Raw genomic sequence first — 14,480 nt, forward strand, 5'->3', positions numbered from 1 at the left:
CATACATCCTAGATATTTTCTTAAATTAAATAATAAATAAATAAATAAAGCTCACAAGGAAAATCAAAACTGTAAATCAAGAACGAGCCTTAGCTGTGAGAATAACCAGGAAACAAGAACACAACCTCTGACAGCAACAAAGGGACAACATGTTTTTACATGGAAGACTTTTGGGGGTGAAAAACAAGACAGGAGGGAAAACCAGCTATCAGAAAAGATTCATACTAAACATGATACAGAGGCAGTGGGACACAGCTGCTCATAAGATAAGAGATTTTAAGGAGGAAAATACAAATCAATAACACCTTGTGAAGCTAAAATAATGAAATAAAAGCAGGTACAAAACCGAAACGTAACAAGAACTACAAACCCAGTAACATGACACACAGAGCCGTGACTGCAATACGTGTAAGGTCTTTACATTACTGTATAAATACAATATAAAGCACCTTGAGACAACTGTAGTGAGTTGGTGCTACATGAATACAACTGAATTGAAACACACTGTCTGGCTTGGTTTTTGTAAGTTTTCACTTGTCCATACACAGAACTTATTACACAGTATAGTAAACAATGTAATTTCATGGCCTTGAATATGTCATCAGACTTCAAAAAACCGAGTGTGTTGGAATCCATTCAACGAGGATGTTTATGTTTAGCACATTGGAAGATCCGCCTCATCTACAAGATTATATTAGAAAACATGTGAGTGCTTCCCACAGGTCCTGGGGACAGTGTTTCACATGACCTCTCACCACCACAGGAAAAAGGCGCTGCAGTGTTTTTCACCTGCCTTTAGCTATTTAAGGCAGTTGGATGTTGAGCAGCTCTACTGATCTGCGGTAAAGACAGCTCAAGAACACTGAGCAATGAAAGGACATCAATCATCTGCTGCTTTCTGGGACCACAGTTTAATCTGTTGCTGCAAGAGGAAACAAACGATCCCTGTGGGGAAATTGGGTTGCAGCAATAATAAACTGTATGAAATAGTTTTCCTTCTTTCGTCTCCCTCCTTCCAGCTCGCCCCTTCAGTTTCCACAACTCATTAAATGCTTCACATCTTTATCCACTTTATCAGTTTCCCCATTGAAGCAATTAAATTGACCCGTCCTTTGGAAGTCCTGCCTCCTCAAGCTATCGCCTTACTCAAATGTCACCGCTACAACCACAGTGCATTATATTCTTAACTGTGATTTCTTCTTATGCACCCTTTTGGTCACTTGGTCTAACACATGAAGACACATGTTCATTTAAACATCCAACACCAATTTAGAGTCACAAAAGAGCAGTCACACAGAAAGACTAGAATATACTTCATAACTGGAATATCCAATAAAATGAATGCGGGTTTTATCACGGGGTAGTAAACAGTACTCCAAGTCATTTATACAAAACATACAAGGGAAGCTGCCAACACGCCAGCATGTGACAAACTGAGAACATAGACTGTATAAAGGTGTACTAGCACAGCGGTGCTATTACCTGACTGCTGCTAATATTTGGGTACTTTTACATTTGAATACAAAGTACAGCTGATTGCATTATCAGTAGACATTAGAACAGCAGATATAAAAATGTATCTGTGACCACATTAAATAACTCTAGCCTTGTTTGTATATTTGTATGTATGTATATATGTATATATTTTAAATGTGTTAACTGTCTCTTTCCAGCACATTGTAAAGCACCTTGATCTGAATAGTGCTATGCAGATAAATGGGACCTGACATGACATTCATGCATTTAGTTGTAAACCAAAGTTAACCATAGGTTTAGCTCCCAAAGTGTCACGGCTGGGGCAGCAGTCGTGTTGTGGAATGAAAGGAGGACCCAAAATGCAGGCAGCCGACTGATGATATGAGTGAGAGTTTATTTACAGGTGACAGTGGCAGGAACAGACAACGAATCATGAGACATACTAACGGAAACCTAAACTGGGAAAACTAAAGAGCAACTAGAAATCCTCAGGACACGGGGTGAAAGGCAGAGAGACGCATACTGACGGAGGATACCAAAAACGCAGAGATACACAGATGAACACAGACCGACACCCACTAAATATACACACACGAGGTAATCGGGTAATCACACACAGGAGGGAAGAACAGCTGAACCCAATACACATGAGGACCGGAGGAGACAAGCTGAACACAATGACAACAGACACAGACCTTCAGAACAAAACAGGAAATCTAGAACCCGAACCGGACACAAGGGGGGAGGACACAGAATAACTAGAACAGAGGGACATAATCACAAAACACAAAACGCTGGGCCAACGACCCAGCACCGTGACACAAAGTTACTATGATTCATCCTAAAGGAAGCATGAGCATCCTTCTAATAGTTGCCTACAAATGTTATTAACTTCTTCACATCTACCCGGTTCTGTGGCACTTTGATTTCAAATTGGGTTACAGTTAGGTGCTTTGTATGCCCAAACGCAAACCTAAGAGAAGACCAAATTCTGTTTAATTTATATCAAGTCAATTCACAGCAACAAGGTGCTTGATACTGTGACCTAAAAGTATAACCCAGAGAAAACCCCGACCATCAAACCGTTCTGTGCACACGTTCTTCCCTGTGTGTGGGTTTCCTCTTACTGTCACGGTCCTGGGTCTCCTGACCCAGCGTTTTTAGTTCTTTGTGATTTTTGTATTATTGTACTTGTGTGTGATTTATTCTATGGCTTCTAGTTTTGATCCCTTGCCCTTCATGTCTCTCTGTGTCCCCTCTGTTCTGTGTAATTGTGTCTTTGCATGTTTGAGTTTCTTGTTTTCTGTCACTCTGCATTGTGCATTATGTTCTCATGGTTGGTTTTTTGTTACTCTCTCTAGTCTAGTCTCTTGTGTTCCCAGCTGAGTATTTCCCTGTGTATTTTGGTTCTTAGACCTCTGCCTTATGGTTTATGTCTCTGTATTTCTTAGTTGCTGTCTCCACTGTGTCAAGTTCGCGTCTCTGTGTGATACTTCCTGTTTTACTTTGATGGTCCGTGTCTCATGTGAATGCGTCCTGCTTTGCTTGTCTCGTCAGTCCTGATTTCTCCCAGCTGTGCCCTCCTTCTGTGTCTCATTCCCCTCGTTACTTCCCAGTGTATTTAAACCCTGTGTTTCTCTGAGTCAGTGTCGCGTCGTCCCTCATGCTGTGTGTCCCTGTGTCTCCCTGTGAGTTCTTAGTTTATGGTTTCCCAGTTTAGTCTAGTTTTGTATGTTTGTTCTACCAGCAAATAAAGCTGTGTTTTGAGTTCACCTCCCCGAGTCTGTGAGTCCTGCATTTTGGGTCCAACTCCTGCCTGCCGCACAGCGATTCATGACAGTACGACGCGACCAGACATGGACCCAGCAGGCTCCTCCCGGGAAAGCGATTTGGCCCGCATCTTCAGCCTGTGGGAGCGAGTTTCCCATGCCTCGGACATTAAAGCAATGTCCATTGGGATAAACGCCATCGAGGCAATTCTCAAGGGGAATCCCCATCTTCGCGAGCTCTCAGGATTTTTGGGCCTACTGTCCAATCTGCAGAAAGCCAAGGAGACAGTACAAGCTCGCGAGCTCGTCATACCGCAACAGCGACCGCCACAATCGGGAAACGTTTCCACGCCGCTGCCACTGGACTCCTCTCCATCCACCCTCCACTCTGACTGTCACTCACCCGCTGCTTTTCTCGCAGCAATGTGGTCGGAGGATGAGGAGCCGGCCGTGATCTCTCCGTTGTTGCCAGTTTCCTCCATCACCGCACCTCCGGCTTCCCGAAGAAAACGGCATTCACGCCGCCGACACCCACCGCCACAGCCAGACCCCGAGACGTCTGAGTTGCCAGCTGTGGTGAGTGGAAGGGACAATCAAGAGTTTCCTGACTTTGGGACTGTTTATTCCGGGGCTGTGTTTTTTCACTTAGCTGCCCAGCCAGAAGCGCTAGCTCCATCTCCTGTGTCCCCGCTAGCACAGCCATTAACTCCACCACACGCTCCATTTTCACCTCTACCATCGCTTCAGTCATCAGTTCGGTCTGCCACTCAGTCGCCCTTAGTTCCGTCATCCACACTACCACCTGTTTCCCTTCCACCACCACCATCACTACACCCAGCCATTCAGGCTGCTACTCAGTCAGACATTCAACCCATAGCCCTGCCGTTAATATGCTCTATAGCTGAGCCACTAGCCGCCCGACCCGCAGCCACTTCAGCCACTCCTCCACCCGTCACACCTCCACTACAACCATCACTGCAATCCCCAGTGCAGTCTCCAGTGTCCCCAGTGCAGTCTCCAGTGTCCCCAGTGCAGTCTCCAGTGTCCCCAGTGCAGCATCCCTTAGCACAGTCATCCACTCAATCACCAGCTCCACTTTCCCCTCAACTATCACTACCACCTCTAGCTCAGTCTCCTGTGCACTCACCTCTGGTTCATTCTCCTGTGAAGTCATCAACTCCCCTGCCTACTCCGCTCTCACCACCTCCGTTACAACAGACATCAGTTCACTCCCCTGTGCCAGTGCAGACGCCCTCAGTTCAGTCTCCCGTGCAGTTATCTACTTCACCACCATCAGTAGCTCAGCTCCCACTCTCATCCGCATCTCCAGTAGCTCAGCTCGCACCTGAACCATTGGCCCAGTCCCCGATAGCAATACGGTCTTCTGTTCGGCTTAACATTCAGCCAGGGGTCCCAAACCTCTCTGGCTCTACATCAGCTCCTGCTGGAAGCTCGGATGAGCTCATCCAGGACTCCGCGGCTCCCACGCCGCCATCTACCTCGTCCGCTGGGGGTTCCAGTGAGCCCGGCCAGCACCTCCTCGTCTCCGCTGAAGGGCCCGAGGGGCCCGTTCAGCCACCTGTCTCTGCTGGAGGGTCCGAGGGGCCCGTTCAGCCACCTGTCTCTGCTGGAGGGCCCGAGGAGCCCGTTCAGCCTTCTGCCATGTCAGCTGGAGGGCCCGAGGAGCCCGTTCAGCCTTCTGCCACGTCAGCTGGAGGGCCCGAGGAGCCTGTTCAGCCTTCTGCCACGTCAGCTGGAGGGCCCGAGGAGCCTGTTCAGCCTTCTGCCTCTGCTCCGCCTGGTCCAGCCTCAGCCTCTGCAGCTCCGCCTGGTCCAGCCTCAGCCTCTGCAGCTCCGCCTGGTCCAGCCTCAGCCTCTGCAGCTCCGCCTGGTCCAGCCTCAGCCTCTGCAGCTCCGCCTGGTCCAGCCTCAGCCTCTGCAACCTCGTCTGGTCCGGCCTCCGAGTCTTCGTCCTCGTCTGGTCCAGCCTCGGCCTGTGCTTCGCCTGGTCCGGCCCCCGCATCGCCACCGTCTGGTCCTGCCTCGTCTGGTCCTGCCTCGTCTGGTCCTGCCTCGTCTGGTCCTGCCTCGTCTGGTCCTGCCTCGTCTGGTCCTGCCTCGTCTGGTCCTGCCTCGTCTGGTCCTGCGCCCACCAGGCCATGGCCAGCACGCCTGAGACTGGAGGGCCGCCGCTGCCTTCCGCGCGGTCGGCCTCCTGAACTGCTCCGTTGTCTCCTTCGCCGCCGCCGTTGCCTTGCGCACGGCCGGCCTCCTGAACTGTTTCCACGTCGCCGCCGTTGCCTTGCGCACGGCCGGCCTCCTGAACTGTTTCCACGTCGCCGCCGTTGCCTTGCGCACGGCCGGCCTCCTGAACTGTTTCCACGTCGCCGCCGTTGCCTTGCGCACGGCCGGCCTCCTGAACTGTTTCCACGTCGCCGCCGTTGCCTTCCGCATGGTCGGCCCCCTGAACTGCTCTGTGTTTGGGTTGTTTTCTTGGGCTCCGGTGTTTGCTGTGCTCTTCTTTTGTTTTCTGTTCCGAGCCCTCCGTCCTGGGCCCCCGCCGCCCGCCCTGGGTTGTTTTCTGTTTGGTTTTGTTTTTCTGTGTTTGGGCTGTCTGGAGCCAGCCCTTGAGGGGGGGGGGGGGGGTACTGTCATGGTCCTGGGTCTCCTGACCCAGCGTTTTTAGTTCTTTGTGATTTTTGTATTATTGTACTTGTGTGTGATTTATTCTATGGCTTCTAGTTTTGATCCCTTGCCCTTCATGTCTCTCTGTGTCCCCTCTGTTCTGTGTAATTGTGTCTTTGCATGTTTGAGTTTCTTGTTTTCTGTCACTCTGCATTGTGCATTATGTTCTCATGGTTGGTTTTTTGTTACTCTCTCTAGTCTAGTCTCTTGTGTTCCCAGCTGAGTATTTCCCTGTGTATTTTGGTTCTTAGACCTCTGCCTTATGGTTTATGTCTCTGTATTTCTTAGTTGCTGTCTCCACTGTGTCAAGTTCGCGTCTCTGTGTGATACTTCCTGTTTTACTTTGATGGTCCGTGTCTCATGTGAATGCGTCCTGCTTTGCTTGTCTCGTCAGTCCTGATTTCTCCCAGCTGTGCCCTCCTTCTGTGTCTCATTCCCCTCGTTACTTCCCAGTGTATTTAAACCCTGTTTCTCTGAGTCAGTGTCGCGTCGTCCCTCATGCTGTGTGTGGATCTCCCTGTGAGTTCTTAGTTTATGGTTTCCCAGTTTAGTCTAGTTTTGTATGTTTGTTCTACCAGCAAATAAAGCTGTGTTTTGAATTCACCTCCCCGAGTCTGAGTCCTGCATTTTGGGTCCAACTCCTGCCTGCCGCACAGCGATTCATGACACTTACAGTCCAACATGCTTGTCAGGTTAATGAATAAATCTAAACTGACTATAGATGTAAGGATGCGGACGTGTGAATGGCTGTCTCCTGTGGTGGGAAAGAAATGGAGGCATCTTGACCACAGTGCTAATACTGTAGGGCTGCTTTGAGCATGTCAGAACTGCAGATAAATCTACAGTAAATGCACTGACACATGATGCTATTGAGATTTAATCCACATGTTAACTCTGGCAACACTCTCTGATGTCCAAAACAATGTGTGTTTACACCCTGGTTGTTAATACCAAAGAAGCACGTCTGTTCACAGCCATCAGGCTTCTACGCTTCCAGTTCTACAGTGGAGTAAAAGTTGGCAGTGAGTACATGTTGCTGTAAAACCTGCCGTACATCCACCCATTGTCCGTCTGCCAAAGGGTTGGCTGGTAATTCATATGAAGCTGATTTTACTGTTGTTAGAGCACAGAGGGGCTGCAAACACTTTGGTGTAGTTCTTATGATGCACTATTAGAACATGTTAATTACAATAGTCTCTTGTTAGAAATGAAAATAACTTGTGGGATTTTTTGGTAAGTGTTTACTAGAAAATTAAACAACTGCTGTTATTTTTCTGAATATTTTCCTTGCTCTCTCACTGGACTGATTTCTTTGGTTTGGGAAGGCTCAATAGAGTAGTAATAATTTTACTGTCCAAAACTGAAGCACAAATTTACAAGATCACCAAGCACACACGGGGTCATATGATCTGTCATTTACGTCAATAAAATCGTCTAAAAGGCACCAAAACGCACACATGGTTTATGCTGCCCCTGTTTTTGGCACTTAAATGCCGTCACAGACACTGTTTGGTCAATCACACACCCCGAGGGCTCGTCTAGACTTGTCACCAAACACGCACTCCCACAAAAAGTTTTGACACCAAAATTCCAGGTCCGTGATGCAACTCTGGGCCTATGCAGCTGTAATACAGGAGACGTTTCCAGGAACCTTTTCCTCTCAGCTGTTTCAAATATTTAAATTAGACAAATGTTTCTGAAACCATTTTGCTTTTGATTCACTTTGTATGGTCTGTGGTTCCGCAAAACGTCTGCATTTGTTTCATAACTGGAACAGATTAGATCTGGAAAAGCTAAGAGAGTCCACAATTGCTTACTGTTTGATATGGGCCTGTGTGACATTTTCTCCCCCTCTGCCTGAGGAATCCCCCCTCTGAAAGGATTCCAGCGGGAACTGATGAGTGCAAATGTGGAAATATTTCACAACACTGCTGGCCTTGTCTAAAGAATCATTATGCCACTTACTTCTTGTCATAATTCCGGGGTGGGGGATTGGGGGGGTGGGGGTTTCCTGGTCAAAACATGATGTCATTGTGCATTTTCTCAGACTCAGCATATTGATTGCATTGTTCTTCGTGGGTGGGGGGTCAATGAAGCTTCACTGGGTCAAACCTCCCATTCATCTTGGATCCCCACAACACCGAGGAGGTGCTTCACTACACCTCCTGTGAGCTTGTCTTCAGCTGGGAGAAACGCTACATTGTTACATGCTCACAGCTGCTAAAGCAGGTAAGTGTAATGAAGCAAAAGAATCACCATGAAATCTGCTGTTAGCCTGAAGCTGTGATCAAAGTGTTTAAACATGGTACAAACTCAAAGGCATGAAAGGCAGATGAAAGACGCATGATCTGCTGTAGGCATAGAGGCCTTTTCATTTTGGCACACTAGAAAATGTGTTTCAGAAGCAAACACTATGTTTGCCTGCACACTATCTTGTTTTACTTAATAATAATAAAACATCCTCCTGAGCTTTTTCACTATTGATGTGCAACATGAATAAAATCAGTTTTAAAGTGTCGTGGTTTAACTATAGCTGTTGGGCACACTTCAGGGAACATTCACTCCTGGGCCAACTAAGATGTTGGTTTGGACATTAAGGCTTTGTCACAGCAAGCAACCAAACCATACAGCAACATGTCAATGGCCTTGTGTTCTGAATGGGCTTATCTCATACTATGTGCTGGCTGAAGGTTGGTTCATTTTTGTTATATTATTTCTGCCCTAGAATGATGAGGACTTTTTATTGAACATTTACACCCTCATCTGCCATCTTCTCTGTGCTAATTTTCATAAAAAGATGCAGACTCAGATTAAGCAGACTGAAAACTGACCTTCATTTAGAAGCAGCAAATACGTAAGGCAGATGAAAACAGAGTCAAATAATCCACACTGTTACAAACTAAGCATCAAACAAAACACTGAATAACAGAAATGAAAACCCAAACCACTGGATAAAAACACTGGATCATGACAATATTAACCTAAACAAAGCTCTATAACTACCAACCAGGTTGCAGATCATATGGTAGACTAACTTCACTAACTCTCAAAACATTGCTGTTATTTAGTTTTCCACTTCTGTTTACGTCCAAAGTACAGAGCTGTGCATTTTAGTTTATTAGAAAGACTTTAGGCAGAAACTAGCTAGCTAAAATCCTGCTACTTCTAAAACCATATAAATCCTCTTTTTCATGGATATTGGTTGTTAACATTTATTGGAACACCTGGAAGAGCGTCCATACGGGTTTTTATTGGAACTTCAAGAATCTGGACTGTTTTTTTACTCTCATTGGTGCCTCATTGTTTTATTTTGGGAACCATAGGAGTGTTTGGACACAGAATTGGCCAATAATGTCAAACTTAACAAGTGAAATACTTAGCAATCTAAATGAAAAGCAACATAATTCGTATGTCTTTAGGTGTAAAGAAGTACAAGTGCATTCTGAAAAGGTTTACATTCAATGAATCACACATATTCCAAACAAGTGAGCATCCCGGAATGTCTTAAGAAAAAACAAGTACAATTTCAATAATGCATGCATATCTCAGAATTCCACAGTTAGGCACCAAACGTTCATATGTAGTGTCAGGACTGAGTGTGTAGGTGCAAACGTAAGACACCAAGGGTGAAACAAAAGTGAGGATTTAATAACTGAAGAGTCCAAACGTAAGCTTATAGCAATGGCTGGAAGGTTGGTGTTTCAGTCAAATCAGTAACTCAGAGGAAAAAAACGACACTTAAACAATTATTGGAGTCTAAAATTTAAAAAAAAAATCCACAAGGAGCATTGGAGCTCATGAAATAGCCCAAAACAGAATATTCACAAAAAACACTGGAGCTCAGGAAACAGTTTACAAACAGTTCATGGAGCAGGACTGCAAGCTGACGGCACAACAGTCTATAACAGAGTGGCTCAGGGGACCAACCCGGAGGTTGACAGCACAGGAGTCCAGGAAGAAAGAGTTCAGGGGGCCGACTGTATGAAAAGCAGATACCTACCGTGACCAATACAGAGACTAACCAGCTGATCTACACTACAGCAGAAGAAATCAGTTGAAAAGCTACAAGGAGCCAGAAGGAGCAGGAACAACATGGAGAAGAAAACTAGAGGCCAAGATCAAGTTAGCATGGACGGAGGTTAGCCAACTATCGGAGCTGCAGAAAAGTGCAATGAAGGAGGTGCCTAAGGAGTACAGGAAGCTGTCCATACCTGAGGCTTTGGAAACTACCAAGCAGAGTCTCCACAGAACCAGCCAAGGTGTACTCTCAGTGGCAGGGGAACAATATGAGAACAGCACCACCGAGGCTGGAGACTGAGCAATACTGGATGTCTACATCCAAGACATCCAAGATAGACCACAGAGACCTCCCTGAACAGGGTCCAGTAACCATCACAGTGGCAGATATCCATGAAAGGGTCTCCAGTATGAAGAGTTGGACAGTACCAGGGCCCCACGTGGTTCACGCCTACCGGCTGAAGAAGCTGACTGCACTCCATGAGCGTCTGACAGCATAAATGAACCAGCTGCTAATTGACAAGAATGGCTAACCGAAGGGCGGACAGTCCTGATCCAAAGGATCCCCAGAAGAGACCAATCCCATCCAACTACCTGACCAATAACCTGCCTTAGTACCACATGTAAACTCCTGTCAGGCATCATAGCGAATGGATGAATATGAACAGACATATACACCAGCTACTGGTAGACAAACCAGTCGCCTGAGACTGCAAGACTAGGCTGACCAACCTGTGCACTACCTGGATTGATTACAAGACGGCCTATGACTCGATGCCCCTGGATCCTGGAATGCCTAGAACTGTACAAGATCTCCAGGACCCTAAGAGCCTTCATCTGGAACTTAGTTGGGATGTGGCATACAACACTAGAGGCCAACCACAAGCCAATAGCACAAGTCATGGCCAAGGGCGGGATATACCAAGGACATGCTCTTTCCCCACTGCTGTTCTGCATAGGCCTGAATCCACAAGCATCTGGGAATCCCACAGGCAAATGGAAACCACGAAGAGGCTGCGAGGAAAGCTGCAACCACCAACCAACTACAGAGGTACAGTTCTCACCATTCAGCTGAGGTAAGAACAAGAGCTGGGCTATCAACACTTACAGTCTGCCCATGATCAGGTACCCTGCTGGGATAATAAACTGGCCAAAGGAGGAGATGGAAGCCACTGACATCAAGACCAGGAAGCTCCTGACCACTGATGGAGGGTTTCAACCCAAGTCCAGCACCCTGAAGCTGTACGCTAAGTGGAAGGAAGGAGGCCAGGGACTGGTGAGTGTCAGCATCACGGTCCAGACAACGAATATCCACATGACCGTCCGCGTGCTCAGTGAATACCTCAGGCAGCAGAAACCCAAGAAAGAGGAGGAAGAGGAGGAACCATCATGGAAGGACAGGCCCCTGCACGGTATGTACCACCGGCAGATAGAGGAGGTGGCTGATATCCAGAAATCCTACCAGTGGCTGGACAAAGCTGGACTGAAAGACAGCACAGAGGCACTAATCATGGCAGCACAAGAACAAGCTCTGAGCACAAGATCCATAGAGGCTGGGGTCTATCACACCAGGCAAGACCCCAGGTGCAGGCTGTGTAAAGATGCCCCAGAGACAATCCAGCACATAACAGCAGGGTGCAAGATGCTAGCAGGCAAGGCATACATGGAACGCCATAACCAAGTGGCCGGCATAGTGTACAGGAACATCTGTGCCGAGTATAACCTGGAAGTCCCGAGGTCAAAATGGGAGATGCCCCCTACGGTGGTGGAGCATGACCGCGCTAAGATCCTGTGGGATTTTCGGATACAGACGGACAAAATGGTGGTGGCTAACCAACCGGACATAGTGGTGGCAAACAAGCAGAAGAAGACGGCCGTAGTGATTCTGAATAACAGCAACATCAGCACGAAGAAACATGGGAAGCTGGAGATGTACCAAGGGCTCAGAGAAGAGCTGGAGAAGATGTGGAGGCTGAAGCTAACAGTGGTCCTAGTGGTAATTGGAGCACTCAGTGATGTTCCTCCATTCCACGTGCAGAAGTATTCTTGGGTAAGATATTGAATCTCAGTATCTTACCCAGTCTGAAGTGGATGAAATCAAGTGAATCTGTCCATGAAATTAAAAAAACATAATGCTTAAGGCATAAAATAAAGTGCCCTGTGAGTGAATTGAGGCTATGGAAAAAATGCCTTAAGTACTCAGCTAGAAAAGAAAAGCACTATGTAAGTAATAGTCAATTTAATATTCATTAAATATTAATATTGTTTAAGGTCTTTCTTCTGGTGCTTTGTTGTCCAAAGTGTTTCTACTTGTACAACAAGTTCTGAACCAAACTGTAGTGTTAATAATGCTTATTAAAACAGAGAGGTAAGGCAGGAGGCCGCTCAGTCTATAAACATCAGTAAGGTACGTCTTGATGCATGCTAAATCATCCAGGTAAGTAAATCTCCAAAGGTTGATTCTGTTCATCGGGATGCAGCGTTTTCAGTGGGAGAAACGTTTCCTCATTCATTCAAGTGACTTCTTCAGTCTGAGACTGAAGCATTAACGTTATTCATCTTGTTACAGTTCAGTGTTCTCCTGGGAAACCCCAGGTTGTGGTATTTTTAAAGTACTAATTACTGTTTGAGCATGAAGACGTTCACTACATTTTGGTCCAATGCTCAAGTTTAACATGTTCTGTATAAAAGTTCAAATTTTGCCCAGAATGTGCTCATAAAGTCCAACATGTTCAACACAGAGAGATGTATGTATGCGCAGTGATGATCCTGCATACTGGAGGAACATCATGGCTTTTCTCAGATGTAGCCTGAGCCTGTATATTACACATCTTACTAGAATGATGAAAGTGTATGTGTGGGTGTCTGTTCCTTAAAGCCTCCCCGAGATGTTAATCGATCTGGATGAAATTTGCTATATGAACTCCCTGAGGAACCAGGATTACCAATCTTTATACAGTTATTTTATTATTATAACACTTAAATTAAAGATATTATTTATTTTGTGTAGTAGCTGATCTCAAACCAAACAGTAACACTATATCTACGTTTTGTATATGTTGTTGACATTATGTCTCTGTTATATTATGGATATGTTGCTAAACAATTTTTAGTGCAGCAAATCTTGCACTCACCGAGGACAGACTAAAGTTTTCATCTGTAGAGAAAGACATTACTAATGGGTGGAGTGTAGCAGGCAAGGATTTCCACACGTGCTTGCCAGTGTGAACCATATATCATGAGTGTTACAAAATGCCTAAAGTGCTCTGACTGCAGAGATGGATTTAAAAAAAATGCTATCCTTTGTTATGCTTTTAAAAGAAGAAGTAACAAAATAACCCTTCACACGATCCAAAGACAACAATCTTGATTTATTTCCCATTGTGAGGTCAATTCTGCAGGGACAGTCAGATTTATGTTTTCTGATAATAAGCCAAGTGAGCTCTAGCGATGCCACAGCAAAGGAATGTGTGTTTGCATGTCTGAAACTATTCAAGAGTCCAAAGTAAACAGGTAATGTTTATATTATGAAAATGCACATTTACACTATCACATATTTTACATACTATAATCTATATTTTTATATGGATTAAATGAGATAATCAGAAGTTCAGACTTAATGAAAGAAAATGATCATCCAGCTCTAGACAGCATCGTTCAGCTCATTGCTTTGGATTCACAGCCTTCAGCTTTTGGCTCAGTGTGATCACACGCATAAGCCTAGTTTGCAACAGCAGGCAGCTGTTTTTAACCATAAACCATGAATCCACTGTGTGCAACCAACTCAGACACAAAAGGAGTTTTTAGCTGGTAAACTGGAGCAGTAGAAGCTCTTACAAGGCAGATACAAACTACAAGCTAATCTACTAGCCAAACAGCAACATGGCTGAACTTTGGGAGTAAACTACGGTTGACTTAGCAGAGCATTTTGATTAGTAGACTTTAGACTACACAGAAGGCGAACATGAAAAGTGAACCAGAGGGTGGTTCCTGTAGTTGGGGAAAGACGTCTGAAGCAGCTACGTAGAAGTCTGTGGTAAAACATGGCTGTAGCTCAGAGGGTGGATCAGGTCATCTACCAATCAGAAGGTTGGCAGTTTGATCCCTGGCTTCTCCATTCCACTGCCCAAGTGTCCTTGACTAAGATACTGAACCCGCAGTTGTGTTCACTGGAATGTGAACGTGTCTGAATATTAGAACGCACACAGGAAAAATGGTTGTGTGACTGGGTGAATGAGGCATGCTGTAAAAAATGTCACTACCATATGAAAGTGCAGTGCTTCTGGGCTTCATCGTGAGATCCAGTCCATGGTCTGTATGTCTCGCTTCAAACAGCTAAAATGGCCAAAACACTAACATCAAACCAAAAATTGGATGAACAAACCACTGAGAGACACTATGGTTATGTTACGGAGTATAGCATGGTGGGAAAGGACGGAGAGAAACCCCCCCCCCCCCCCCCTAAGTTTTGTTGGTTTTGTTTTTGAGTTTGTTTTGGATTAATTGCATGTTTTTGTGTTTATTTACGGTTGT

At 45.7% G+C, this 14,480-nt stretch overlaps 2 protein-coding genes across 2 annotated transcripts; both read left to right on the forward strand.

Moving 5' to 3' along the window:
• The first annotated feature begins 3,332 nt into the window (after positions 1 to 3,332).
• LOC147316664 (uncharacterized) lies at positions 3,333 to 5,876 on the forward strand. The gene has a single exon (XM_086313045.1). The coding sequence runs from the start codon at positions 3,333 to 3,335 to the stop codon at positions 5,874 to 5,876; it is 2,544 nt and encodes an 847-aa protein (XP_086169171.1).
• A 5,078-nt stretch (positions 5,877 to 10,954) lies between these two features.
• On the forward strand, positions 10,955 to 12,009 carry LOC147316665 (uncharacterized). Its single transcript, XM_086313046.1, has one exon. It carries the CDS (start codon positions 11,065 to 11,067, stop codon positions 12,007 to 12,009), a length of 945 nt encoding a protein of 314 aa, XP_086169172.1. The 5' UTR covers positions 10,955 to 11,064.
• Positions 12,010 to 14,480: the final 2,471 nt, after the last annotated feature.

This window comes from Aulonocara sp. 'chitande type north' Nkhata Bay, linkage group LG12 (assembly GCF_057382095.1).
Source record: "Aulonocara sp. 'chitande type north' Nkhata Bay isolate Kocher_YH1m ecotype deep benthic linkage group LG12, A_spYH_male_GT1.1, whole genome shotgun sequence".
Classification (NCBI taxonomy): domain Eukaryota; kingdom Metazoa; phylum Chordata; class Actinopteri; order Cichliformes; family Cichlidae; genus Aulonocara; species Aulonocara sp. 'chitande type north' Nkhata Bay.